This window comes from Spinacia oleracea, chromosome 3, assembly GCF_020520425.1.
Source record: "Spinacia oleracea cultivar Varoflay chromosome 3, BTI_SOV_V1, whole genome shotgun sequence".
NCBI lineage: Eukaryota > Viridiplantae > Streptophyta > Magnoliopsida > Caryophyllales > Amaranthaceae > Spinacia > Spinacia oleracea.
In genome coordinates this window covers 35,012,498-35,038,818 of record NC_079489.1, presented here as the reverse complement: position 1 = coordinate 35,038,818, position 26,321 = coordinate 35,012,498, and the positions used below count along the sequence as shown (strand labels likewise).

At 35.0% G+C, this 26,321-nt stretch overlaps 2 protein-coding genes and 1 long non-coding RNA gene across 3 annotated transcripts; 2 read left to right on the top strand and 1 right to left on the bottom strand.

Annotated features, from left to right (window-relative positions):
* The first annotated feature begins 2,955 nt into the window (after positions 1 to 2,955).
* Positions 2,956 to 16,882, top strand: LOC110786306 (putative elongation factor TypA-like SVR3, chloroplastic). Its single transcript, XM_021990852.2, has 14 exons — positions 2,956 to 3,340; positions 5,702 to 5,808; positions 6,291 to 6,494; positions 7,734 to 7,910; positions 8,388 to 8,540; positions 9,561 to 9,650; positions 10,546 to 10,680; positions 10,794 to 10,910; positions 11,150 to 11,301; positions 11,378 to 11,462; positions 13,521 to 13,615; positions 15,501 to 15,666; positions 15,849 to 16,044; positions 16,335 to 16,882. Exons 1-14 carry the CDS (start codon positions 3,082 to 3,084, stop codon positions 16,466 to 16,468), a joined length of 2,070 nt encoding a protein of 689 aa, XP_021846544.1. The 5' UTR covers positions 2,956 to 3,081; the 3' UTR covers positions 16,469 to 16,882.
* On the bottom strand, positions 11,456 to 14,443 carry LOC130470289 (uncharacterized). The gene is made up of 3 exons (XR_008930302.1): positions 14,285 to 14,443; positions 12,539 to 12,658; positions 11,456 to 11,592 (listed from the first exon to the last, which is right to left on the bottom strand). It is a non-coding gene; the product is annotated as an uncharacterized lncRNA (long non-coding RNA).
* A 2,324-nt stretch (positions 16,883 to 19,206) lies between the features above and the next one.
* LOC110786284 (calcium-dependent protein kinase 20-like) lies at positions 19,207 to 22,808 on the top strand. The gene is made up of 7 exons (XM_021990834.2): positions 19,207 to 20,299; positions 20,876 to 21,143; positions 21,233 to 21,385; positions 21,490 to 21,605; positions 21,703 to 21,870; positions 22,083 to 22,313; positions 22,396 to 22,808. The coding sequence occupies exons 1-7, from the start codon at positions 19,802 to 19,804 to the stop codon at positions 22,549 to 22,551; spliced, it is 1,590 nt and encodes a 529-aa protein (XP_021846526.1). The 5' UTR covers positions 19,207 to 19,801; the 3' UTR covers positions 22,552 to 22,808.
* Positions 22,809 to 26,321: the final 3,513 nt, after the last annotated feature.

Below are 26,321 nucleotides of genomic sequence, written 5' to 3'. Positions count from 1 at the left end.
TAGTCACTATTTAAGAAGCGGACAAATACATACTCTAAATAACATAGTACATAATGTAATCGTATAGTAACTATTATTTATCAAAAAGTCACTATAAACTGTTCATAACATAATAACTATCTTAAACACATAGTTACTGTTTTAAACTTATAATAACTTTCTAAAAAATATAGTGACTATTTTAAACACATAGTTACTGTTTTAAAGTTATAGTAACTTTTAAAAAAAGTATAGTTACTCTAAAAACTACTACTGACATAAACACAACGAACATTTTAGTGACTATTAAAAACACTAATTCGCAACATAAATTAAAGGTGACTATATCATTTATATACTAACTATGTGAAACACTAACCCTAATTTCAACAAAACAACAAACATTTCGAATCACTCAACAAAATAATAACTATTGTACACATATAGTAACTGTTGTACACATATAGTAACCATTAAAATAATATAGTAACTATTGTACACATATAGTAACCATTAAAATTACATAGTACCTCTTTAAACCATATAGTTACTGTATTACTCATATAGTTACTATTTAAAATCGTGAAGTCACTGATCGAATTCGCGACGTGAAAACGATACTTCGGTAAAACACAAACATTAATTTCTTCAAAACAACAAATATTTTCAATTTTAAATAAAAATAGACTTAAAATTCTTTAAAAAACAACAAAACGAGATGTGATCTCTAAAAATTCTTGCGAAGATTTGTAGGCGAGCGCAAATTCTTCGATTCGATTTCGGCAACGACAAACCTCCTTCTTGATCTACTACTTCCTCCAATTTTTCCTCATCAAATAGATCCAATCATAAGAATTATAAGATAATTACGAAAAAAATCGAACAAAACCTAGAAATTTGGGCTAAATTTTGAAAAGCATAGAGAGAAAATGAAGAGAGAGAAAATGAAAGAGAATGAACAGAATGTAGATCTGAATTTTTTAAAAATAAAAAAGTTCAAAACGTATATAAAGTGGGCTAGACACAAATCGCATTAAAACTCTTCAAAACACATAGTAACTCTTTAAAACACATAGTTACTGTAATACGCATATAGTTACTATTTAAAATTACAAAATAACTGTCACGTGACAGTTACATATGTTACCCATAAAAATTACTCCGTTGCCCTGGTCCACGCTAAGTTAACATGGACCAGATTTATATTAGTGTAAATATTAATGTAAACAATACACAAGTTACTTGATCCATGGGCGAATAGCTAATCAACCACGCACTTTGTATGTTACTACAATAGTAGATTAGTGATGACTTCTCCTAAGACATAACAATGACCGTAATTATAATTCTGACAACATTTGAAACAATTTTAAACTAAAATAATTTGTCGAACCTAACAACACCATACACTATGAAAAATCATAATCAATATCAGCTATATATACATAATCATATTTATCAATGACAAACATGTAAATATTGCAAAGTTTTTATTTAAAAAAATAATTCTGATTATTTCCCCACCAGCGACCTGAAGGCCTTTTATGCGTCCAAACGCCATCCCTCTCCCGCCCGACCTACGTTGGACATTGGAAGATAGAAGCTAATAGAGTGCTCAATATCAGCTCTATATACATAATCATATTTATCAATGACAAACATGTAAATATTGCAAAGTTTTTATTTTTAAAAAAATTCTGATTTTTTCCCCACCAGCGACTTGAAGGCCTTTTATGCGTCCAAACGCCATACCTCTCGCCCGACCTACGTTGGACATTGGAAGATAGAAGCTAATGGAGTGCTCAATGTTGTTTTGCTAGAAAGGTTTTCTCACTATTACTATCGAAGCTATTGTATATTAACGGTATCGGGGTGCGCGTCTTCGCTACGAGTTCAACTGCTCAATTGAAGCAGAGAAGCCCCTACAATGTCCTATGTTTACAAGATATTAAGGAACGTATAGCTCATGGAAAGGTAAGTCACTACATTGACTATATGGTCTAGCCGACAATAAGTCCTGGATGAGAAAAATAGAAAAGTTGCTAAAAAATCCCCCTTTCGCCGGATTATTTCCAATGTAGTCATAAAAAGATTTTACATACACACAATTTGTGGGTTTTTATGCAACATTTATTCTTAAATATATACTTCGTACAACGTATGTTAAAGTACAACATTTGTTTCCTCGAAATTACTGTAATCATCAATCTGAACGTGAATTTACCAATATACCACGGATATGCGTTTATTCGTCAATATCAAATACTCCCTCCGTCGTTTTTTTTTTTTTTGTACGTTTGGTATTTTTCACGCGTTTTAACGATTAATTAATTTGCATCGAGATTCCTCAATTTTTTTATTTAAACAAGATAAATTACGTTTATTTATAATTTTTTCACTTTTATCAAAATTCTGATATTGAAAAATGAGAAAATTTTAATGTCCCAATAAAAAATGTGTGAGAGATTAGATGACCCAATGAATTTAATTGGTTAAAATAATAATTGGACACAAATTTTGATAGAATATTAAGTTATTTATGTGAGAATATAAAAGGAAATGTAAAGAAAATTTTGAAATACCCCAAAAGGAAAACGTAAAGAACAAAAAGAGACGGAGGGAGTACATACTTGGACACCCTCTGAGCAACTCCAGTGGTCATAAAAAAAGACATGCTTGTAAAAAGTTTAAATAAAATTATATACTTTGTATTAAATAAAATATTTTAGGGAGTTACAAGGTATCATAACCAACCAAGGAGAAACTTTGTAGTTTCAAAACATTATAGCTAGAAATTTGATGTGACAAATTTAGTTACACCACTCTATATCTTACCATTGGAGTTGCTCTCACACACGGTTGCGGTTATTTTATCCAAAGCAATAAATTAGTGGACTAGCAAACTGCCACAAGTTCGATTCACAGCCGCCACGAACAAAATAACAAATTTGGATAACGCAACATAAAAACAACGCCATATAAACAAACTCTACTTCCTGTGTTCATTTTCCTCTTTTCATTCTTCACTTCTCTCACTCGTCTCTCCCTACAATTTTCTAGAGAGAAAACGAGGGAGAGCAGGAAGAAGTAGAGGAAGAAGAAATGGAGTCTGCAATTACCTTCTGTAATCACAATTCTCTCGCATTTTCTCTCTCCAGAAACCCTAGTTCATCCACAAAGCATGCTGCTGCTACCAAAATTGCTTCCTTATCTTCTAAATCGCCTAATCAATTGCTGAATTGTAGCGCCTTATCTTCGGCTTCGTTGACGAAGAAATCTCCGGTTTTTCATGTTCAGCACAATTCTTATGGAGGCTCGGTTCGGTGTTCTGTTGCTGAATCAACTGCTGCTACACCTTCTGGTATGTGATGAATTAATTTTGGAAGTTTTGAATTTGAAATGGTGATTGTTTCTGTTTTCGAGCTGATTAAAGGGATTAATTTTGATTTTGAAACTGTGATTGTTGCTGTTTTGATTTAATTAGAGTGATTAATTTTGAATTTAGTGTGATTGTGTAATCTCCTTGAGTTGGAGATATTGCGATAGTCTACACTGTATTAAGTGTTAACCCGACATAACAAGGATAATACACTGTATTAAGTGAGGAGAAATGATTCTCTATTATAACTCAGGAAATGGTGAGTAATAGGGAATAGCTTCGTGCACTGTATTATTGTTTGAAACCGAATTTTCACCGAATGATGGATATGAATAAGTATTCGAAGTACTTCAACAACAATTGTCATCTAGATTAGCTCCCTGTGAGCTTTTAAGTGAAATGGTCTTCTTCCAGCAAGAATTTTACTAGAATTGTGGAATGGTAACTCTTCAGAAAGCTGATGATCCCGAAAGCATGGAACTGAACTTGCGGAAATATAGCTTTGAGGAGGCTGCACCTTTCTTGAATGGAAACATATTTTGTTTTTTAACCTTTGTTAAGTGATTATTGTTTTACTTTCACCATAACAAATTAAAAGGAAATGGGATTCAGATTAATGATCAACTTTATTTAACTAAAATATAACAGTTCAATGGGAGTAAGATGAACAGCTGATTAGTGTTTGCTAGGACAATCCACTTGATGTCTGGACTCTGTTAATGAAAAAGTTGTGCAGGGAGTCTATCGACTCTGATTTGAACTATGGTGTAAAGATCTGACTGTACTCACACCAACAAACACAACAGACACAAGAATAGAGCAAGTAGGAAGAAGGAAAGTTATATTAATTGAAGATTCAACTGATTGGTTACAAGGCTACAAATCTCAGCTTAGTAACTTTAGGTTACAAGTCTCTCAAAACTCCACAAAACTCTCAATGCCTTTCTCTTTCCTCTTTTCTATTTATACAATTCAGTTGCTTATAATCATTAATGCTCTGCTGCAAATATGTTTGTCAAGTAGTGGTAACGGTCTTGTGAGTTGCCCCTCCTTGTGCAGTTGCAGTGTTGTTGTTGTGTTGCTGGCTCCCCTTTTTGTTCTGTCTGCTGTAGACCAGAAAAGGCGTGTTAGGTGTGGGTTGGTCCATTACATATGGGCTGTTTGGTTCAGAGTAATCGAGAAAAGGAAAGAAAAATATGCATTTATGTTACACATATGTTGATGAATTTAAACTGCATGTCGAGAAGAATTTTGGGAAACAATGCATTCATAGTCCCTTTTTTTTGTCCAGAAAAACAACATGTACTTTTAAGCATGGGCTCAAAGCCTCAGATAAATATCATAAGAGTCTTAGTTCATCTTAACTGATACGATAACATAATGCAAAAGGGATACATATGTCATTATGCTTTAAGTTTCTTGCAGCGACTGTAAGTGAAGGAATCTAACAATTGGTATCGGTCGTCAAAACACCTAAAGATTCTTTAGTACCACTTTGCGTTGCGTGTACCCCTCATCAGTATATGAAGTTAGTACTTAAAGTGGAAATTTCATCTTATCCACTGAGTTCATGTTATTTGGCGTCTAGTGTTTTTTCTGCGATAGTTTATGTATCAGTTTGTTATGTTAGTTTGCAATGGCTCAATTGTGATTTAGTTCAAAAGAACTTTCTTGAGTGTGGGTAGTATGCAAGGAATAAGGAGTAAAATGCAAAGACATCCAACATTTTTACATTGGAAGACATCTATTGGAAAGTTGCACCCCCTCTGTCCTATACCCATGACGCATATTATGACACGTACTCTTAGTAGATAAATTGTTGTTTGGTTATCAATGATTATTTTATTAAAAAATGTAGATGTGACAGAAGTTACCGAGGTATTTTTTTTATTGAACTAGAGAGATTGTGAGACTATATTTTTAGTAATGGAAGAGAGATTTATTAAAGTATTAGTGCGCACATTAGAAATGTAAAAGGTAGTCTTTGAAAGATGAAAACAGGAAAGTGTAATTAGTATTAGGGGACGCAGGGAGTCGAGGGCGTATATGTTTAAGGAATGATTTAGAAAATGATTTTCACGAACATATTTTGGGACTAAGGAAGTATATTATTTGTATCCTAAGGTATAACGCTTGACGTTAGCCTTAATGATGTCAATCTATGAGCACTGTGAATTTTACTATTTTTTTCCCTGAGAATTTGCATATTTTGGTGGAATGATGTGGTATGCTTGTGTTATTGTGTTGCCTGCTCCATACTTCATTTAACACTCTATTATTCATTGAAAAATGTTACATTGTTAATTAACTTTTCAATGCTTCTCGTCACGATGTTTTTTCCAGAGAAAAAGAGCCAGGTGAGGAGAAATGACATCAGAAACATAGCTATTGTCGCCCATGTAGATCACGGGAAGACTACTTTAGTCGACTCTATGCTGAAACAAGCAAAGGTGAGAATCAAATGATAGTATCTCTTTCGATTAATTTAGCTGTCTCAATCTTTAATCGCTTCAATTCTTTCTTTCTTTAATTCTTTTATTTTTTATCACTGTATTAGCTAATCATGCCAGGTTTGGATAACCATTTGATTGTACAAGTTATGAATACATTTTTGTACTCTTCTATTTAGTCCCCTGTATCATAAATTGAAGTGGCCTTCCAGCTGTTATCTAGTACTTCTGTTTGTTCAAGAGCTTGTAGCGGATTGTTCATTGCATTACATACTATGCTAGTAAACTTCTCTAAAGGTTAGTCAATGATGCTGCTAAGTAATGCCTTTGAAGCATCAGCAGTGGTTAGCACCTTCAACACAAAAAAGTTGCACAGGATGCTTAGTTTACGTATAAACATAAGAGTTGTGCGCTAGCAGCTTGTTGTTACTATTGCAGAAGATAATAACTTTTTTAATGCACCCTGCTGACTTTTCTTTCAGGTGTTCCGTGACAACCAATTTGTTCAAGAGAGGATAATGGACTCTAATGATCTTGAACGTGAAAGGGGAATCACCATACTCAGTAAAAACACATCAATCGGATATAAAGATACCAAAATCAACATCATAGATACTCCAGGGCATTCTGATTTTGGAGGTGAAGTGGAACGCATACTGAATATGGTCGAAGGTGTTCTTTTAGTGGTATAACTCGTATACCTTTCTTGCAATGTCATGCTTTTGATCTCTGCTTGTTTTTATCTATTAGTGTACCTAATATGCTCACCCTACTCTCCTCTGCCAACCACAATTTGGAATGTGCAAACTGAAACATAATACAGAATTGTTGAATTGTACACTTGCGGACTTAACAAAAGTAGGTAGCCTACAGTGTTCACATACATACTCCATGTAACAAAACGTAGAAAGTTTCTGGCAACACTTTTGTGTTACTTAAACACATTTTTTATTACAAGTGTGTTGTTGTTTGTCGCCCGTCCATTGCCCACAAGAACATTGGAATACTGGCATAACTCGGTGGAATATCATTTGGTTGTTTTTATTCGACATCTCTTGTGAGTAATCCTGTTTTTAGTTTGTGTTACATCTGACAAATATATATATATATATATATATATATATATATATATATATATATATATATATATATATATATATATATATATATATATATATATATATATATATTTGAAACATATCCATGAGCAACAACTCTTTTCTGTTATATTTAGGTTTCGTTAGAAGTTTAGTATAGTGATAATTGATATGATAGGTTTGAAAACTGCTCATCTGTAAAAGAAGATTTACATTGATGTTTAGCTCTGTTGATCAAGTATTGGATCCTATGTTAACCTCTTGAGTACGCTGGTGTCTTACAGAAGGGTTTCGTGAAATCGTAATGTGAAGTTTCGTATGCTCTCCCCCCACCCCTCCCTCAATTGGTGCTCAGATGTTCTATTTAGGCACTTATGTTTCTGGAGCTCTCTAGCTTTCTATAATCCTAGTCAATAGTTCATAATCATACTCAATTATATTGGGAAATAGGATGTTTGCAGTTGTAGGAGTAGAGATGCGTACATCATCTTATAAAAAAAATGAGGCTGCATACACATAACCTCTGATTACTTGTATTAGGCAGGAGTCGGGTGAGAGGCATTGGGGTACTAGAGAAATATGATATCATATCTATGATACTGTTCATTTGTCTTGTAACTGCAAGTCATGAAAATCAATGTCTTTCATTTCTCCCTACCATCTTGATGTCTCAATCTTTTGATATGATTAAGTGAACACCCATGCAGCTCTAGTTTTCCAATGGGTGAATTAATCCTTCTTCGTCCTAGAATTCTGTGGCAAAATATGTTGTTACTGTTATCTAGGATTATTTTAACAGATGTTCTTTTCCACTTATGCTTTTTATAGGTGGACTCAGTTGAAGGTCCTATGCCGCAAACAAGATTTGTTCTGAAGAAGGCGTTAGAATTTGGACTTGCTGTCGTGGTGGTAGTTAATAAAGTAGATAGACCATCTGCTCGTTCTGATTATGTCGTCAATTCCACTTTTGAACTTTTCATTGAATTAAATGCAACAGATGAACAGGTAGTTTTCTTACATATTAGATGCCCTTTACTTCTTATTCATTTTGGCTTAGCACACAGATGTTGCGTATGATACTTAGGTCAACTGGAAATAGCCTCTCTGATATAGCAGAGATATGGCTGTATATCCCTCTATGGCTGTATCCTATTCAGAGAGGGAGCTCTTATAAGCATTGGGGTAATGCACCAATGATAGTGTTGTTCTTGGGTTCTTATAAAATTATCTTATTATTAAAAAGAAGTGAACCTTTGATAGTATTGCTCCTTCCAAGAAAAGTTACCTTTTTTTCTTGGTAATTTTGACTTTCATCACGACTAAGGTTAGATAAAATGGATTCAAGACCCAGTACTTCATAGGAGTACATAGTGCCTGGTCGATATTGTTTTTAAGTTTTAACTGCAGTGACTAGTCAGTTTTATTGCTTATTATCCTGATAATATATTTACCTGACATTTTTCTTTCTGTTCGTGTATACAGTGTGATTTCCAAGTAGTATATGCCAGTGGCATTAAGGGGAAGGCTGGACTCTCTCCTGATAATTTGGCAGATGATCTTGGACCCCTTTTCGAGTCTGTAATCAGATGCATCCCTGGGCCACGTATTGAAAAAGATGGAGCCTTACAAATGCTTGTTAGTGGTTGTTCCTTATATCTGTTTCTGGCTTATATTCTTGTTGCCTTGTTGGTCTTTAATGATTGCACACTTCTTCCAGGATATAATTTTACTGTTCTGGTTTACAATGCTTGTAAACCTCTCATAGCTTTCAGCACTTCATTCCAGTAGTGCAGTGCATCATTTTAAAACAGTGGTTCAGCATTATTGATACATATGCTCAAACTTATTTTCAATCGCATAAATGGGGTAATGAAATAAAAAGCTAGTCAATCTTGACTTCGATGAGAGGCCTAATGACTGAACTGGTTAATGTACAATGCATAAGTAGTACTGCTCCTTTTAATATAATTTATTTACAGCTTGTGGTAGAAGGAACTTTGACTTGGGAATAATTGTCAACTTCAATGTATTAGTATAATAATTTGCTGAATGTGGTTCTTCTTTAGTTCTTGAGTTCTTCAGTATTTCTGAGGTTGAGGGGTCCGATATGTAAAGCAGGCGCTTAATGTTCAATCGTTATATCCATGCCCATGTGGTGTATTCTGTAAACATATGAATGCATCATCTTCATATAATTGTCATTTTGACAAATACTTGCTGATTTTAAGACAGGGTTAAATGAGTAGTTTACTTAAAAGTGTGTTCACTTATTTTACGGACTGGCATAAAAATTTAAAAATAGAAGATGTTTTTTACCTTCTAGACTTCTAGTTGCTTATGTTGTCAAAAAGGGAAAAAGGGGCTTCTAGTTGCTTAACAATTCCGAAGACCACTATGTAGAGAAATATTTAGGATAAGGCATCTCATTTCATAGGAATATGTGTCGCAGCTAATCTGCTGCTGTTCTCCAATTCTGTTGTTGCATGTTCTTGTTACCATCCATTTTAAGCTAGCACAATGTCCTTTATTGGGTTGTTGTTTTTGTTTAATACACTCCTTACTTTAGTTTTTATGGCATTCTCATTTCTTTGCTTTCTCTATCTGTCTTTATTTTGTACCTACCCACCTTAACAATATGTCGCTTGACATGAATAGGTTACGAATATAGAGTACGATGAGCACAAAGGGAGAATAGCGATTGGACGCTTGCATGCAGGTGCTCTTGAAAGGGGAAAGGATGTCAAGGTATTATTGGCAGGGCCGGGTGTCTTTTTGGCAACTATTTCAGCTATTTTAAGAGCAGTGATCCCTGCCTTAGTATCTGTGTTTTTTTTTTCCAATTACTACCCCACTGTTTTGCTTTAACCTGTTACTCCTGTGTGTGTGTTTGGTGATTTGTGCTTAACGTTTGCAATTCATAGTACTGCACAGTGTACATAAAAACTTAGACAGTCTACTTAAAAGCTTACCATGTGTGGATACTCCAGTTGACATGTGACCACACCGAAATAATCACGAAGATCGTGTTGTATGGTGAAGTTTGCCTTACAAGATCGGAAAGCTCCTCGTGCCAGTTTGAGAAATTGTGTCATTTTATTTGTATAGTAGATATGCTGTTCCTGCCCATTGACGCAGAAGGCCTCACCAGTGGCCTCAGGGTTATTACTGTCACTTGCTGTATAGGCGATGTTGTTTAATTACTAATAAATCTTGGCAATTTGAGCTTATGTGTGAGCAGATTTGTCTAATACACATTCTGCTCACTCATTAACCAGAATGAAGCATGATCAATTGAATTGCGTAACCAGAATCTTATGCATCGGTCAGCACTCAGCAGTGATATTTACCCGGCAGCTATATTGCGTGACATTTGTCTCATTTTTTTGAAAGCCGGATTTTTTTTCTCAACTTATATGGGTCCATAATACTACTTGTAACTTATAAGTGATGGAATGCTTCTTTGACTCTTTCTCCAGTCATATATTTTTATTTTTCCTCCCTTCTTCTATACCTTAGTTCACTAATAGTTTTAGATTTCTGAAATTACTTTTGTTTAAAGTTCTGCTTTCTGAGTGTTGGTTTTAGGAAAGACTAGCAGAGTAGCAGGGGTGATTAACTAGCTAATTTTTTTTTTGTTCAGGTATGCACATCAGAAGATACATGCAGATATGCTAGAGTAAGTGAGCTTTTTGTGTATGAGAAATTCCTGAGGGCTCCTGTGGAGTCTGTAGAAGCAGGAGATATATGTGCTGTTTGTGGAATTGCAGATATTCAGGTGAGATTTTCATTTGTTTTTCTGAATTTCACTTCAATATGGGACTTTTAGAGTAGTTGAATGGAGTTTCAAGTTGTAGTTCTTATTTGAGCCAAGTTTCCTTGTTTCCTTAGATCGGAGAGACAATTGCTGATAAAACTTTTGGGAAACCGTTACCTGCAATAAAGGTTGAGGAGCCAACCGTCAAGATGTCATTCTCAATCAACACTTCTCCATTCGTGGGTCGTGAGGTATGTATCATGAATGTAGTGCACAGGAAACCTCTTTGAAAATGTGGAGCAACGCATTGGGAGTTGTGACACCCCTGTACAGTAGATTGTTATGATTTCAAATCAACATTTGTATTTCTTTCTATGCAGACTGGAATTAATTTTCATGTGCCTTTTCCAGCTCTCATACTAAATTGATTTGCAGTGACTGGACCTTTTATTATGTTCACACCATTGATGTACTTTCTTTTTCTCCTCAGGGAAAATATGTTACAAGTAGAAACCTCAGGGATCGGCTCTACCGAGAGCTTGAGAGAAACTTGGCAATGAGAGTTGAAGATGGAGAAACTTCTGATACTTTCATTGTTAGTGGGCGAGGAACTCTGCACATTACGATATTGATAGAGAATATGTAAGACAATTTGTGGATATAGTTCTTTTCGTTTACTAACATTCTTTCTTAACTTCAATATTGCACTATGGTATAGGAGAAGAGAAAAATATGAGTTCATGGTTGGTCCCCCAAAAGTTATTAGCAAAAGGATCGATGACAAGTTATACGAACCTTTCGAGGTAATTACCAACCTGCCAACACCTGTCTTTTCCTTCTTTTTGTTCCCTTCCATCTTCTGGCAGCTAGTGGAAAACATGCGCACTAAAAGAGTTTCCTTGGGTTATAAGTTTTGGAAACAAAGGTACAGATCTGTAAACAATCATGAAGTATCTTAGTTATTTTCATAAATACTCTCTTCGTTTCGAAATAATAGGGACACTTACGCATTTCACAACAACCAAGATAAATGATTGGAAGGTGGAGAATAAGTATGGGAAAAGTAGAATGTAGTGAGAAAAAACATAATACTTCGTAAAAAATTAGGTGAGTGGAGTGGTGTAAGAAAACAAGAGTAAAAATATAGGTTGAGTGGAAGTTATGAGTAAAAGTACAATATAAAAATAGATTGAGTGAAATGTTGTAAGTAAAGTGGGAAAAAGTAGGGTGTAAATGCATTAAATATGGTGGGTCATCCATCCAAAAATAGAATAAAGTAGAGTGTCCCTATTGCTTTGAAACATCACTTATGGAAACCGTCCCCATTATTTCGAAACAGGGGGAGTAGGAACGAGAAATAATGTTGTCAAAATTTGAGCAACTAAAATAATAACATCACATTATCATTTATCACCATATGGGGAGGTACTCATAGGCCTTGCTAAGTTCACTGCTTCCAAGGACCAGGGTCGGTCCTGACAATATAAGAGCCATAGGCAAAAAATTGTATAAGGCCCCTCTATTTTAACATATAACCTCATCAGAGACTGTACCATTTATTTTCCAATAATTTTAACAGATACGTAAACAAAATAGGAAGAGGAAATAAATCAAGAAAACAGATAGACATAAGTAGCCAAACTGAAATTACATCTTTTTGAATAAAATTTTAGTAGAATTAAAGAACATAAAACGAACTGATGGGGCCTCGACAATTGAAATAAACATGAGTGACATAGTGTACTGTATAATATTGAAGCACTTCTCGTATATCAAAATGTAAACTATATTTCACTTTAGAGCATACTTTCAAAGTAGTAAATTAGCATGATCAATAATAAATAAGTGTAGTAGGTAGTTTAGAGGAAAGTAAATAAACCTTAAACTGCAGCATTCATCTTCTGTGAAATCTGCTAAAATTCGATTCCCCGCATTAAGTTGACTTTCATAATGCCAAATGAGATAAACAAAGATCAAGGTGGAGGTGGTGGTGCGGCAGCTGCCAAAATGACAAAGTCAGTACATAGTTGCCAGCGCATTGTTGTTATGTTTTAGGGAAAATTGAACTACTGAACTGATGCAAAATTAAGATGAAACAGAGGTGTCCTGAGTTCCCCCCACTGCAAAATAAGAGGAAACACGAACATCAAAAGTTCATTGGGTATTGGTTATCTCAATTTATTTAGGAAAATGTAGTAAACGCTGTCATAAATGCTTTCAATTAGTTGGAATTTGGAAATTAATGAAGCATGTGAGGACAAGAAGCTGGAGAATAATTGGCCAAAGTATTTTTCTTTTCTTTCTTTTTCTAATCCCATAGCAGCTTCAGCTTTGAAATTTTATTTTGGGCCCTCTCCTGGCTACCTGGCGTTTTTGTCTGTCGTATATAAAATTTCAAATCTTTTAAAAATGGTAAAAAGCCACTATTTTTCGATGTTTCCCTTTCCTAATGTTAGGCCCACCGACATGGGAAATCCAAACCAGTAAATAAGAAAAAGCCACTCAGTTTCGGTCTTTCTCTTTGCACCGAAAAATAAATGGCTAAATGCCCGTCATCCCACAAACTATAATTAAAAATGACTCCACTACCAACTAACAACAATACTATAAGAGGTCAATTATAGAAATTTAAAACAACTAAACTTTGTGCCTTCAAAGTGTTGCGATTAATATGGGATGGAAGGATTATTACATTTAAGTTGAGCATGTTAGATTTTACTCTTGAATCTTGATGTTCATTTTGGAGGAATGCCTAATGGCTACTCTTGTTTCTGGATAAGATGAACATGTGGAGGACCTAAAATTATGCTAAACGGCACCTGATTTTAAAGTTTCTAAACTCGTAGTCACTCCTTTTGCAGGTTGCAACAGTGGAGGTGCCAGAAGAGCATATGGGTGCCGTTGTTGAACTTCTGGGTAAAAGACGTGGACAAATGTTTAACATGGAGAATTTCGGGTATGTGATTAATGCGAACAGTTACTTATTTTGTTTCTCTGACAGTTTCTTCCCTGATTTTGTTAAATACTATCACGTGATTCATGTCCATGGGTCAATGATCAGTCTGATCACATAATTCCGTAATAGATACAAAATATAAGTTTCCAGATATTTCACTTTGCAGTCTGCAGTTCTCTCCTTTTTGGCGGGGAAAACATATTATTTTACTTGTTTATTTCCTAAATTAATCACCCTTACAGTGCTGGGGAAGTCGGATAACCAAACTTGGTATTGCTCTTGTGTATAATGTCTATGAGGCCAACTTTTGGCCGTCAACCATGTCATTTGGGTGTTCAGATGAGTTGTTATGAGCTCTATTTCCTATTTGATGCTGAATGTTAAGGATGAGTTATTGAGAGGTCTATATAGTGTCAGGGAGATGTGAGAATGATCTTTGATAATCCTATCATAGAGAATCAGCTTATAGTACAATGAGTAGAAGCGGGTTTATTTATCCCCAACTGGCTACAGAGTCCGACAAGCATGCTAGTTTTACTGTCAGGCGAGGGTTCTATCCTATATTCCTGTAATCCTATATCTGGTAACTGGCTGCAAATGTTATTGTTTTTACTCAAAACATATTATTGAATAACCAAGGAAACCTTAACATGAAAGGACTGCCCTTACCCCTTCATCTCCTTCTTGCGATTTGGTTGGTCCTTTTTGGCTATGCTGGAGGTTTTGTTAGAATTGAGGAAATAGGAAGAAGAAAGGAAGAAGAAAGCATGGAAAAGCCATTGTTGAACCTTGGAACCTCGTGAGCTTTGGGAGAGAAAACTAAAGACTACATTGTATTAATTGTGTAACTAATGAGAATAATGCAAGCTTAGGTATTTATACTACAAGTTAGTATTCTAGTAACAAACTTCCTAAACTAAGGAAACAAACTAACAACTTATACTAAAGTATAAGTTCCAACAGGTTTTGCAGTTACGCAGTTGGAAATTTGATGTAACTAGGTTAATTGCAAAAACTATCTTTATGCTGGGAGGATAAGTTGTTCTTTTTCTGTATTCTCTCTTGCTGCTAATATACAAAGTTTTATCTATTAAAAAAATATTTGCTAGTTTCACTGTCATTTTAATTGATGGGCTGTATGAGAAGTCTCGCCTAGTTTTCTGCTCCTATGTGAAATAGTGGGTGATTTTGTCCCCCCCAAGTCTAGAGTACAGAAGTAGTCTCCGAAAATGCTGTCTTCATACTAAAACATTGCCCTTCCCGGATATCCTAACGTTGGTGAGAAGCTTGTGATAGGGCTGATAGGCACTGCTAGACACTGATAGAGCAATGTGATATGGTATGCTACTATTACTTAACTTTGAAATCAATTAGGCCATATACATTTACCTAGGTTGCCTAAATGTGAGATTTGGGTAGGAGCCTAGATGTGGCTTATCTGTTTGTGCACAAGTTATGTCTTGTGGAAAGACTTAGGCCCTGTTCTGTTCACCTTATTTCCACTTATTTCAGGAAAATTAAGTTCAGATAAGTTCAGTTAAGTTCAGATAAGATAAGTTCAGGAAAAATAAGGGTTGACCAAGTATAATTTATAACTAAAATAAGTTTTGATAAGTTTTAATAAGTTCAGATAAGTTCAGTTAAGTTCAGATAAGATAAGTTCAGAAAAAATAAGTGAAAATCAGGTGAAAAGAACGCCCCCTTATATTCGCAACATCGCAAGCACTTGGTGTTAAATGATGATTTTTTTCAAAAGCTTTGAGTGTCATAGCTTGATAGAAAATTGAATTTGCTGTTTCATATTGGACTGTTCATTTTTATCGCCAGATTTTTTTTTCAATTGTTTGTTCAATGCCATATATCTTCATCTTTAAATTTACCCCAGGTCTGAAGGAACAACAATACTGAGGTATAAAATGCCAACCCGTGGTCTTCTTGGATTACGAAATGCAATTTTAACTGCTTCTCGAGGCACTGCAATCCTGAATACGATATTTGATGGTTATGAGCCATGGGCTGGTGACATCAATACTCGTGATCAGGGTTCACTGGTAATAATTTTGTCTTTTCATTCATTTCATCATATATACATCGTATATGTATATATGGCACTTAATATTGGCTACTCTTTATTGTTTTGAATTTGAGCTCTTTAACCACTGAGCTCTTGTTTTAATTTCCAACATGTGTTTGATCCAATTTCATAAACTATCTCAAAATTCTTATTAACTAGGTTGCGTTTGAAGATGGTACTAGTACAACTTATGCCCTCGCCAGTTCACAAGAGAGAGGCAAAATGTTTATTGCTCCCGGAGTAGAAGTTTACAAAGGTCAGATTATTGGCATTCATCAAAGACCTGGTGATCTGTCACTGAATGTGTGCAAGAAGAAGGCTGCAACGAATGTTCGTTCAAACAAAGAAGTTACAGGTAAACTGAGAGTTTGCTTTCATTTTCTGCTTGCATCAACCTTATGAATAAAATGGATCATTACATTGCACAGTTCATTAAGCTAATACTGAACTGATTATTTCATACGGAGTAGCATATATTTACCGTATGTCTTTAAATTGTTCCTTGTTGCATCATTAAAACTGTCAATGCCTGTGTTCGTGTCAGCAAAATTATTAATTTGTAAATTACCTTCTCTTTTCTTGCAAACTGCTGTCAATGGTTGTTTTTGCATCCATTAATTTGTAAATTCCAATTTTTGTACACAGTGGTTCTTGATACACCAATTGATTACAGTCTTGACGACTGTATAGAGTACATTCAAGAGGATGAACTTGTGGAGGTCACCCCATTAAGCATCCGTATGTGCAAGAACCCAAAGTTGGCAAAGAAAGGCAGGTGAAACTAACTACCATCTGCTCCTAAGTCACCTGGGGACATACTGGAATGTACCTTTTGCTACATAGGAAGATGAGATTTTTGTTCACAACTCCTATTAAGTTTGAGGTTAGTATCATATCTGATATGATGCAAACATTTGGACATAATCGAGGATGGGGCATCAGGAACTATCATATAACGTTACGGTTATACCATATTGTTTCTTACCAGAAGGTAGGATAAACGAAGTCAGCAGCATAATGTTTGCCTATACAACAAGAACAGGTGTTCTTGCGGTCTTTTTGGTGTGCAATTACTCATATATGTATTACTACAGATCAAACAGTACATTGCTGATTGTCACTAAAAATAATCCTCCCATTATGTACGAGTACTTGATTTATATGATTGCCAATTTCAATTGTTGGACATGTCACTTTACCTCTTACCTTATAACTTTGTGGAATTAAAAGCAAAATAAGTATGAAAAGGATAAGGTTGTGACTTGTGAGTGCAGTAATATATAGTTGTGGGGTCGTAGCTGGTGTCTTTTGTAGTTTTGGATTAACAAAGTATCCCACTTCTTTGTTATTGTAGTTCAACAGTCATACTGTATTTTCTTTTTGTTATCTGAATGTAAATACCTCTTCGAACCGTATGTCTTTGTTCCGCGAAGTAGTTTGGAGGTACTGTGTGGAAACGGGATTTTTACCGTACAACCAGGACCTGGCAAGATACTACGTATAAACAAGACTGTTGTTGCCCTTTGTTTATAAGGTACAAGCAAGTGGGTAATGCAATGATCTTGATTGCCCTGTGCACAAGATACAATCGTGCATGGAAATTTAGCTTTATGATCAAACAATACAAGTAGATAACGAAGAAAGTCAAGACTATACATGTGTAGTGGAGCTAGTTTAGTTTAGTTCAGTGTCTAGGAAATTACACTACGATGCATTATGTTGTCTATTTGCGTTACTGTTGTTGTCGTGAGATTTTAAGATACATATTAAGACTCGTTATTGAACAATTCCATATAATTAATCGACTTTGTTTATTGACGCTATAGATGAGATTCTATCTCATATTTTAGATACCGCGTCCTAAACTTTTGGCAATTAAACTGAGTGACATTCTTTCTAAGCTCTTACCCTTCTGAAGATGCAGAGAAACCAAAGTGATTTGACAAAGTCAACTGCTTCTTTTGTTTTTCGATATTGATATTATTACTAGGATGTAAATGTTTGGCTGCTGAAGTTCTTTGACCAGACGCCTTGACCATTTCCAACAATCATTTGAAAAAGAAACAATCAAGTTGGCAAAAACATTAACTACAATATTTAAACAACAAAACCGAGTCAAACATGATTTGGAGTCATATCTAGATATAGATATCTTTGGAGTTTTGTAAAGTCAAAATTGTCATCTTGAAAGAGTTTGTGTATTGTAAACAAAAAACAAATCATTTAAATCACCAAAATAAATGTGATACGATTGATATCCAAAAATTAACGAAATTGGGGATTTAATTTCGTTTGAAGAAACTTTCTACTTTTGAAAAAATGTTAGCAATATTTTTCTAGATTTTTGAATAAAACTTGCAAAAGGTTGTTGAAGATTCTTAACAAATAATCTATACGACCACACCGGATATAGCCAGTTTCTTAGTTTTTAGTGTATATCATACATGGTTAGTAGTCTGAATTATACTCACTCCGTTTCTTTTTTATCTTCCTGTTTGGAGTTTTGGGTGGAAATTAAGAAATTAGAATCTTTTAATGATTGGGTGTAAGAGTAATGATTGGGTGTAAGAGAAAATAATAAATAAATGAAGAAAGTAATAAAGAAATGAAGGAGAGAGAAGATATTTTTATGAAAGTAATAAAAAATCATAAAAGTGGGGTTGGGTGGGTGAATAGGGAATTGTGAATGAATTAAATAAGGGATGGTGGGGAAATTTATGGTAAAAAGTCATGTCCCAAAATAGAAACAGGAAGATCAAATAGAAACGACATTTATAGAAACAAGAAGATTAAAAAGAAAAGATCAAAAAGAAATGGAGGGAGTACTATGTAAGAAGTACTCTATTAGCTAAAAATTTATTTCATATTTAACGATCACAGTTCACTTTATGACTGAGGAAGTAATTTGAAACTTTTTTTAAAGTCTAAATGAATCATTCTAATTGAGAAATGTGAGTTTGTACTGATTCATAAATATGGGGATAATCTTTTCAATTTCAGGTTAGTATGAGGTTATGTACATTTAGATTTAGCTTTAGTTCGTATTTGCTATGTTTGGATCAAGCCTATTTAGATTTTTGAGCTAGACATGACTTGAGACTGACACAATACAACACATTATTGTGTGTCGCGCCATTAGTTACATCTGGACCTAATTGTAGTTAGAAAAGCACGACACACCACAACCTGTTTCTGTAATGAATTGGACATGGCATATTACACAATACATGAACCAGACACAAAGTTGAAAGCAAGACATCTTCTTCCAACATTTCTCATACTTCTATTAGCCTTAAATTAGATACTCCGTACAAAATAATTAATCTGTTTAAAAATAATTGCCAAAATAAGATCAAGCACAATTTATAACTAAAATAAATTTGAATAGATTTAGATATTTTCGTTAAAATTCCAATAAAATAACTCATGAAAATGGTAGCTACCTCCCATTCCCATAATGAGGATAGAGAAAAGGAGGAGGTCGGAGGGGAAGAAGGGAAGGGCGTTGGGGTTTGACCTCTGGCATGTCTCTCTCGAGTGATGACCAGTTCACATTTTACAGATGACATCTCTTTTTTCTTTTTTTTTTCTCTCTCTCTTTATTTCTTTTCAGTAATAATTTCTCCCTCTCTTTTTCATTCTCTCTCTTACCAACCACTTTCCCTCTGTCCTCTTTACAAATCAAATTAAATCTCCTATAAAATTCCCCAGATTCTCGTTTGCAGGTTTTATCCACATTCCTCTTTTCTATTTCCAGATTTTTTCGTTTCCTTCTACAAAAACACACACATTAATTTTTCTGGGTATTTTGATTTCACCATTTGATTTTATTTTTTCTTGGGGGGGAAGAATTCCAGGTTGTAATTTCGTGATCCTCAATTCTATTTTTCCTGTACAAAATATTTAATTTCATTAAATTCTATTACTGGGATTTTTATACAATTCAAAAACCTTTTTAATCTGATTGAATTGTATAAATCCGTATACATTTTCTGGGTTTTTAATTTCCTGATTTGGGGTTTTTTTAAAAGATCATTTTGATCCCAAATTGTCAATTTTTGCTGTAATATTTAGAGGGTACTTTTGATTTTGTATATCTTTGTTCATCATAAATGGGGAATTGTTGTATAACACCAAATGGGGGTGAAGGAGTTGAGAAAAAAAGAGGTAAGAAAACAAGAGAAAACCCATTTGCAAGTGAATATAAATTCGGGGGTTCAAAATTGGTAGTTTTGAAAGAAGCAACAGGAAATAATATTGAGGAGAATTATGAACTAGGTAGGGAGCTTGGTAGAGGTGAATTTGGGATAACATATTTGTGCACTGATAAAGCAACTGCTGAGGTATTTGCTTGTAAGAAGATATCGAAAAAGAAGCTTAGAACTGCAATTGATATTGAAGATGTTAGAAGGGAAGTTGAGATCATGAAACATATGCCTAAACACCCTAACATTGTCACTCTTAAGGATACTTTTGAGGATGATTATGCTGTTCATTTGGTCATGGAGTTGTGTGAGGGTGGTGAATTGTTTGATCGGATCGTTTCGAGGGGACATTACACCGAAAGGGCGGCTGCTATTGTTATGCGCACCATTGTTCAAGTTGTTCAGGTGAAATATTCTTTGTATGTTTTTTTTATCATGTCATCATGTATTGCTTTCGTTTATGCATTTGTATATTGCGGAGTTTTAAGCTAGGAATTTGATCTTTGTTGGTAGTTTTGTTTACATTTTAGTTAACTACCCCGTATATGAAAAGGAAATGTAAAAAACGTTTACTTGGTCTAAAGTTAATTCAGATGAACTTAAAGTAAAACAAATCATTGAGTTGATGTTGATAACAATTAACTAATATGTTATTCTTGATGATGTGCCTACCATGGTGCTTGTGATATTGTAGAAATATAATTCTTATTGACGCGTTTTGGTTTCTCAATCATCTAGTTTGAAGAGTTGTTGATTTAAAAGATTTTCGAAATTAACTAATCTGTTAGTCTTGCTTCAATTGTGTGATCATGTGTATTGAGATTGACTTCTTCTATCAATTGGGCAGGGAGATAGAAATGGAGAAAATATTTGGTTTTTTTTATTAGTGATTCCTATTGGTCATCATCATATGCATTGGGCTCTTGAATTTGGCTAGATGATTCTCAACTCTAATACATGTGTTTCTGCTGTGTATCTCAGGCGTGCCACAAACATGGAGTGATGCACCGTGACTTGAAACCCGAGAACTTCCTTTTTGGAAATAAGAAGGAAGCAGCACCTCTTAAAGCCATAGACTTTGGACTCTCAGTATTCTTCACTCCTGGTGAAAGATTTAACGAAATCGTGGGGAGCCCGTACTATATGGCTCCTGAAGTTCTTAAAAGGAATTACGGCCCTGAAATAGATATCTGGAGTGCTGGAGTCATCCTTTACATTTTGCTGTGTGGTGTTCCTCCTTTTTGGGCAGGTTGGAAACAGAATTTGTACTCAATTTGCTTATTTTCAAGCTTTATAACAACTATTCTAAACTTTTGTATATAATTTCTTCTTCACCAGAAACCGAGCAAGGAGTAGCACAAGCAATTATTAGGTCCATTTTGGATTTTAAGAGAGATCCTTGGCCTAGAGTATCCGATAATGCAAAAGACCTCGTGAAAAAGATGCTTGACCCTGATCCTGCACGCCGACTTACTGCACAGCAGGTGCTAGGTAATGTCTTGCGTCCATCCAAAAATACTTGTTAATGCCTTACACTTACATATAAATCTTTCAAGTGTAATAACCTAAGCAAGCCTTTACTGTTCTTGGTGCAGATCATCCTTGGTTACAGAACATCAAAAAGGCTCCTAATGTTTCTTTGGGCGAAACAGTCAAAGCTAGACTTAAACAGTTTTCTGTGATGAATAAGTTAAAGAAAAGAGCTTTACGGGTAATACTCCACCTATGTGAATCAAACTTGACATTTCATGTAGGATGACATAAGTTTTTTGTACCTTACTAACCCAATTATTCTGAATGCTTTACAGATTATTGCTGACCATTTGTCAGTGGAGGAAGTTGCCGGAATTAAGGAAGGATTTGCATTGATGGACACCGGGAAAAAGGGAAAAATTGGCATTGATGAATTAAAATCTGGATTGCATAAGCTTGGTCATCAGATTTCAGAAGCGGATCTCCACATTCTTATGGATGCTGTAAGTATTGTAATTCCTTTTGTTGAAGGTTTCTACCCTAATTAATTATTAACCTTTCTAGATTCAACACTTAATTCACAACTTAAAATGATAAAGGGGAGTATGAAGTAAACTAGTACTTGGTATAGCATTTGTATGTTCCCACATTCATGTTTATCAGATTAGTGTGGAAATCATGTTATTGATATACTTATCGGACAATTATGATACAGGGTGATGTAGATAAAGATGGGTTCTTGAATTACGGAGAGTTTGTAGCAATAGCTGTTCATCTAAGGAAGATGGGAAATGATGAGCATATGCAGAAAGCCTTCTTATATTTTGATCAAAATAGAAATGGGTATATCGAGATAGAAGAGTTAAGACACTCTCTAGCTGACGAACTTGATGACAATAGTGAAGAAGTTATAGATGCCATTATGAGAGATGTCGATACAGATAAGGTTTGTCTTGTTTTTCTTTTAAAGACAAGAGCAACTGAGCAAGTATATAAAAATGCTTAATGATTTTGTTTTCATGTATTAGGATGGACGAATAAGTTATGATGAGTTTGCGGCAATGATGAAAGCCGGAACAGATTGGAGGAAAGCCTCAAGGCAGTATTCACGAGAGCGGTTTAATAATTTGAGCCTGAAATTAATGAAGGATGGTTCATTGCAATCAGCCAATGAGGGAAGATGACCCTTGATGTGGTCAGTATAAGAGCTTTGATTTTCTTGGGATTTCATTATTGTTGTTTTGCAATCAGCCAATATTTTCAAAAGATAGATTGAGATAAGCCCTTGTGAAGGATGATAGGGCGTGCTCGATATATGTACGTGTTCGTTTTTTGGTGTTCTCATTTTTCTTTGGAGGAGAATATCTATCGAGTTTTTCTTCTTTTCTCTATTTTCTTTCAAGGAGGGGGGGGGGGGGGGGGGGGAGGTTGTACTGAAGAAGATACAGATTTGAAAAGGTGCTCCATTTTTCGGTGTAAATATATGTAATTTCTCAAATTATACAAAATGAAATATACTTTAAGTTGTAGAAATGCCCATCATTTATTTAAAATTGGTTTGAAGAAGCAACAAGAATTCTTCAGCAGCAAAAGACATGGCATTTGTGTAGTTGTAATTATGATATTGACAAAGATATGTTGAACTTTCAATGGAATCGTTGTCAACAATTATACAAGTATAAGTAGCAAGTAGCAACAAGACTTGGGTTATTGTGGATTCGAGTTGTGTCGGGTCCTAAATGGAGGGAAGCTGAATCCATTATTTTTTATCAGGTAATCCAACACTGCACCTACGTGGTCTTCAATATCCATCGTTCGTGCCTAGGGCTAGGTTGCACCAAAACGGATACGGACACGGACACGGACACAATACGGGTACGGGGATACGCCATCTTAAAAATGACGGACACGGGGACACGGAAAAAAATAATATTAAAATAATATAATATATCAAAGAAAATTAAAATAATTTCAAAAAATAATATGCAAAACGTAATTAAATTTATCAACAACATTCAAATAAGAAAATAGAACTATACTACATAAAATGACACGATAATCATCTCCTCTCACATCCTCATTTTTTTAATTCCCTTGTAATAATTTTCACTCCTCCTAAAAAGTAGACGGAGATTGTTGTGAATGAACATCAAGCCTTTATAAACATAAGATCAGATTCACATGATGGATGGAGTAACCACAAAGGAGACCGTAATTAATGTCATGGTGGCTTGTAAATCTGGTCTATGTTTATGAAGGTTGTTGATTGCTCAGGAGACCTTCGAGGGAATTGTAAAAAAGAGATAGCAATCTGAAATATTAATTAATATTGAAATAAGTGTTCAAGACGTGTCCAAGACGTGTCCATCGTGTATCCGGTCGTGTGTCTCGTGTCCTAATTTTTCAAAAATAATCGGACACGTGATTTCGCGTGTCGGACACATATTTCCGCGTGTCCAAGACGTGTCGGTGTCCAATACGTGTCGGACACGGGACACAGCAGCCCGATGGCGTGTCCGTGCTTCCCAAGCCTAGGGGTGTCAATTTTCAATTCGACTCGGTGAATCCGATGGGTTTGTCCGTCCGTTTAGAATCCGGACCGTTTAGAACCAGCGAGCTAAAATCCGAAATCCGATCCGGTCGGATGATATTCAACCCGAATCCGACCCAACCCGTTAATATCGATCCGATTAAGATCCGAATCCGATTACAGACTGATCTGTGACAAACCGAATCCGTTTAATCCGAACCGAAGCGATCCGAAACCCGTTTATGATCCGATCCGTTTGAACCCGAACTGTTCCAACCCGAGGAAAATCCGTATAGTCCGATCCATTTGTAATCCGTGACCCGTTTAATCCGAACCGTGTCAACCCATGACCCGTTTAATCCGAACCGTTTCAACCCATGACTCGTTTAATCCCAAACCAGTTTCAACCCATGACTCGTTTAATCCCAAACCAGTTTCGACTAGAACCCGTTTAACTCAAACCATTAACGACCCATAAAAGAACATTAATTATGTTGCACTACCAATTAAGCGTATGACTATTAGTTATACAGTGTACTTGTATTTCATGTCTCCCTTTATATACTCTGCTCAAATGAAACTTGTAATTGAGGTAGATGCTTTAGTTCAACTACTTAAGCATTACTTGTTAAATTGATAATAAGTTGTAAATATTTTGACTCATGGTTATCATCATCAATCCATAAGTTATTAGTTGTTTGTTAAATTATTCACACATGGACATATACTTTTTATTTCGTTACAAATTATACTCGTTAACTATAACTTTATTGATTTATTAATAAATGTTTCGTTAACATGACGTAATAAAATGTATTAGTTATTAGTTCATGTTATCGATTACTACCTACATTCCCTAAAGTTATTTAGGCTTACTATTTAACCCTATCCGATAACCCGCTATCGAATAACCTGATCCGATAATAACCCGAACCAATATAAAACTGAATCTGATATAATCCGGCTAAATCCGTTTCAATCTAACCCATGTTAGTCCGTTACCCGATTAATCCGATCCGATATGAATCTGACCCGATATGAACCCGAACCCGTTATAGTTCGGCTAAACTCGTTAACAATCTGTCATGTTCCAATCCGATCCGACCCAACCCGACTACAATCCGACCCTTTTACAACCCGATCCGATATGAACCGTGCATAAAAAGTCCGACCCAATCCGATCCGTTAAGTTTTCAACCCGATCTGACCCGTTAGCCAAATTAATCTGTTCCAACCCGATTCGTTTCAACCCGAATCCGATGAGCCCGACCTAAACCCGATCCGTTGATCCGATTTTACACCCCTATTCGTGCCACTTTAATTCGAAACAGCCGTAGCAACTTTTGAGTACAAGTAAACTGTGAATAACAAGTATGCTTTGTGGGGATATTTTTGCACTTGGGTAGAAATGATGGGAAAAGGAAAAAATAATGTTCTTAACTTTTGGGGAAATTTTGCGATCATGACGCGCCATATGGATTCAAATCTTTTATATTTTTTATTTATAAAAAATAAAATAAAATTACCATCAGTCATTAAATTTTGAGATTTACAAATGGACATCTATATAGATATAATTTAACACAAAAATTTCTTCTCTGATTTGTTTATTTACAACTATAATTATCAAAAACTTAATTACTCATCTTCTAATTTTCTATTTTCTATTTTAATATTTTTATTAGACTTTTTTTACCTATGATTAACAATGGTCTAAAGACAGTTTTTCCAAATTCCAAATGCAAAGACCCCTCTAAAGTTACAACCTTTACCACCTGCATTATTAAGTCAAATGCATCTTCATGATGTTTGTCAAAAAAGCATTGCAAAAAAACAAGATGGGACTCATGGGATGGGAGTAGGGGTGTCGATTCGGACAAACGGATCGGGTTTGGTCGAATTTGTCGGTTTGGGTTGAAACGGGTTTATTTTTAAAAGTGTTAAAGAGTTTAAGATTATTAGCGGGATTAAACGGGTACACTACAAAATTATGGATTATTAGAGACCGATACTATAAGCATCTCAAATTTAAGACGAATTATTAAAATTGAGATGGAATTGTATATGGAGTTTCAAAAATTATGTCTCAAATTTGTAATGGATTTGCCAAAATTCCGTCTCAATTTTTTTTGAGACGCCCTATTTAATCATCATTTTGAGACAGTTTTTGACTATTTAGAGACAAAATTTCTCGTCTCTATAAAATGATTATTTTGAAGTGGCTGCAGGTTGTAAACGGTTCAAATAAACATGCTACGGGTTGTAAACGTTTTGGTTAAAACAGTTCGGGTTCAAAATAGTTCCTATTAAACCGATTCTACTCGGGTTGAAACAGTTCAAATTATTAACGGGATTCAACTCCATTCGGTTCGGGTTGAAACAGATCGGGTTTATGCGGAATGGTTTGTTATATGGTTTCGGATC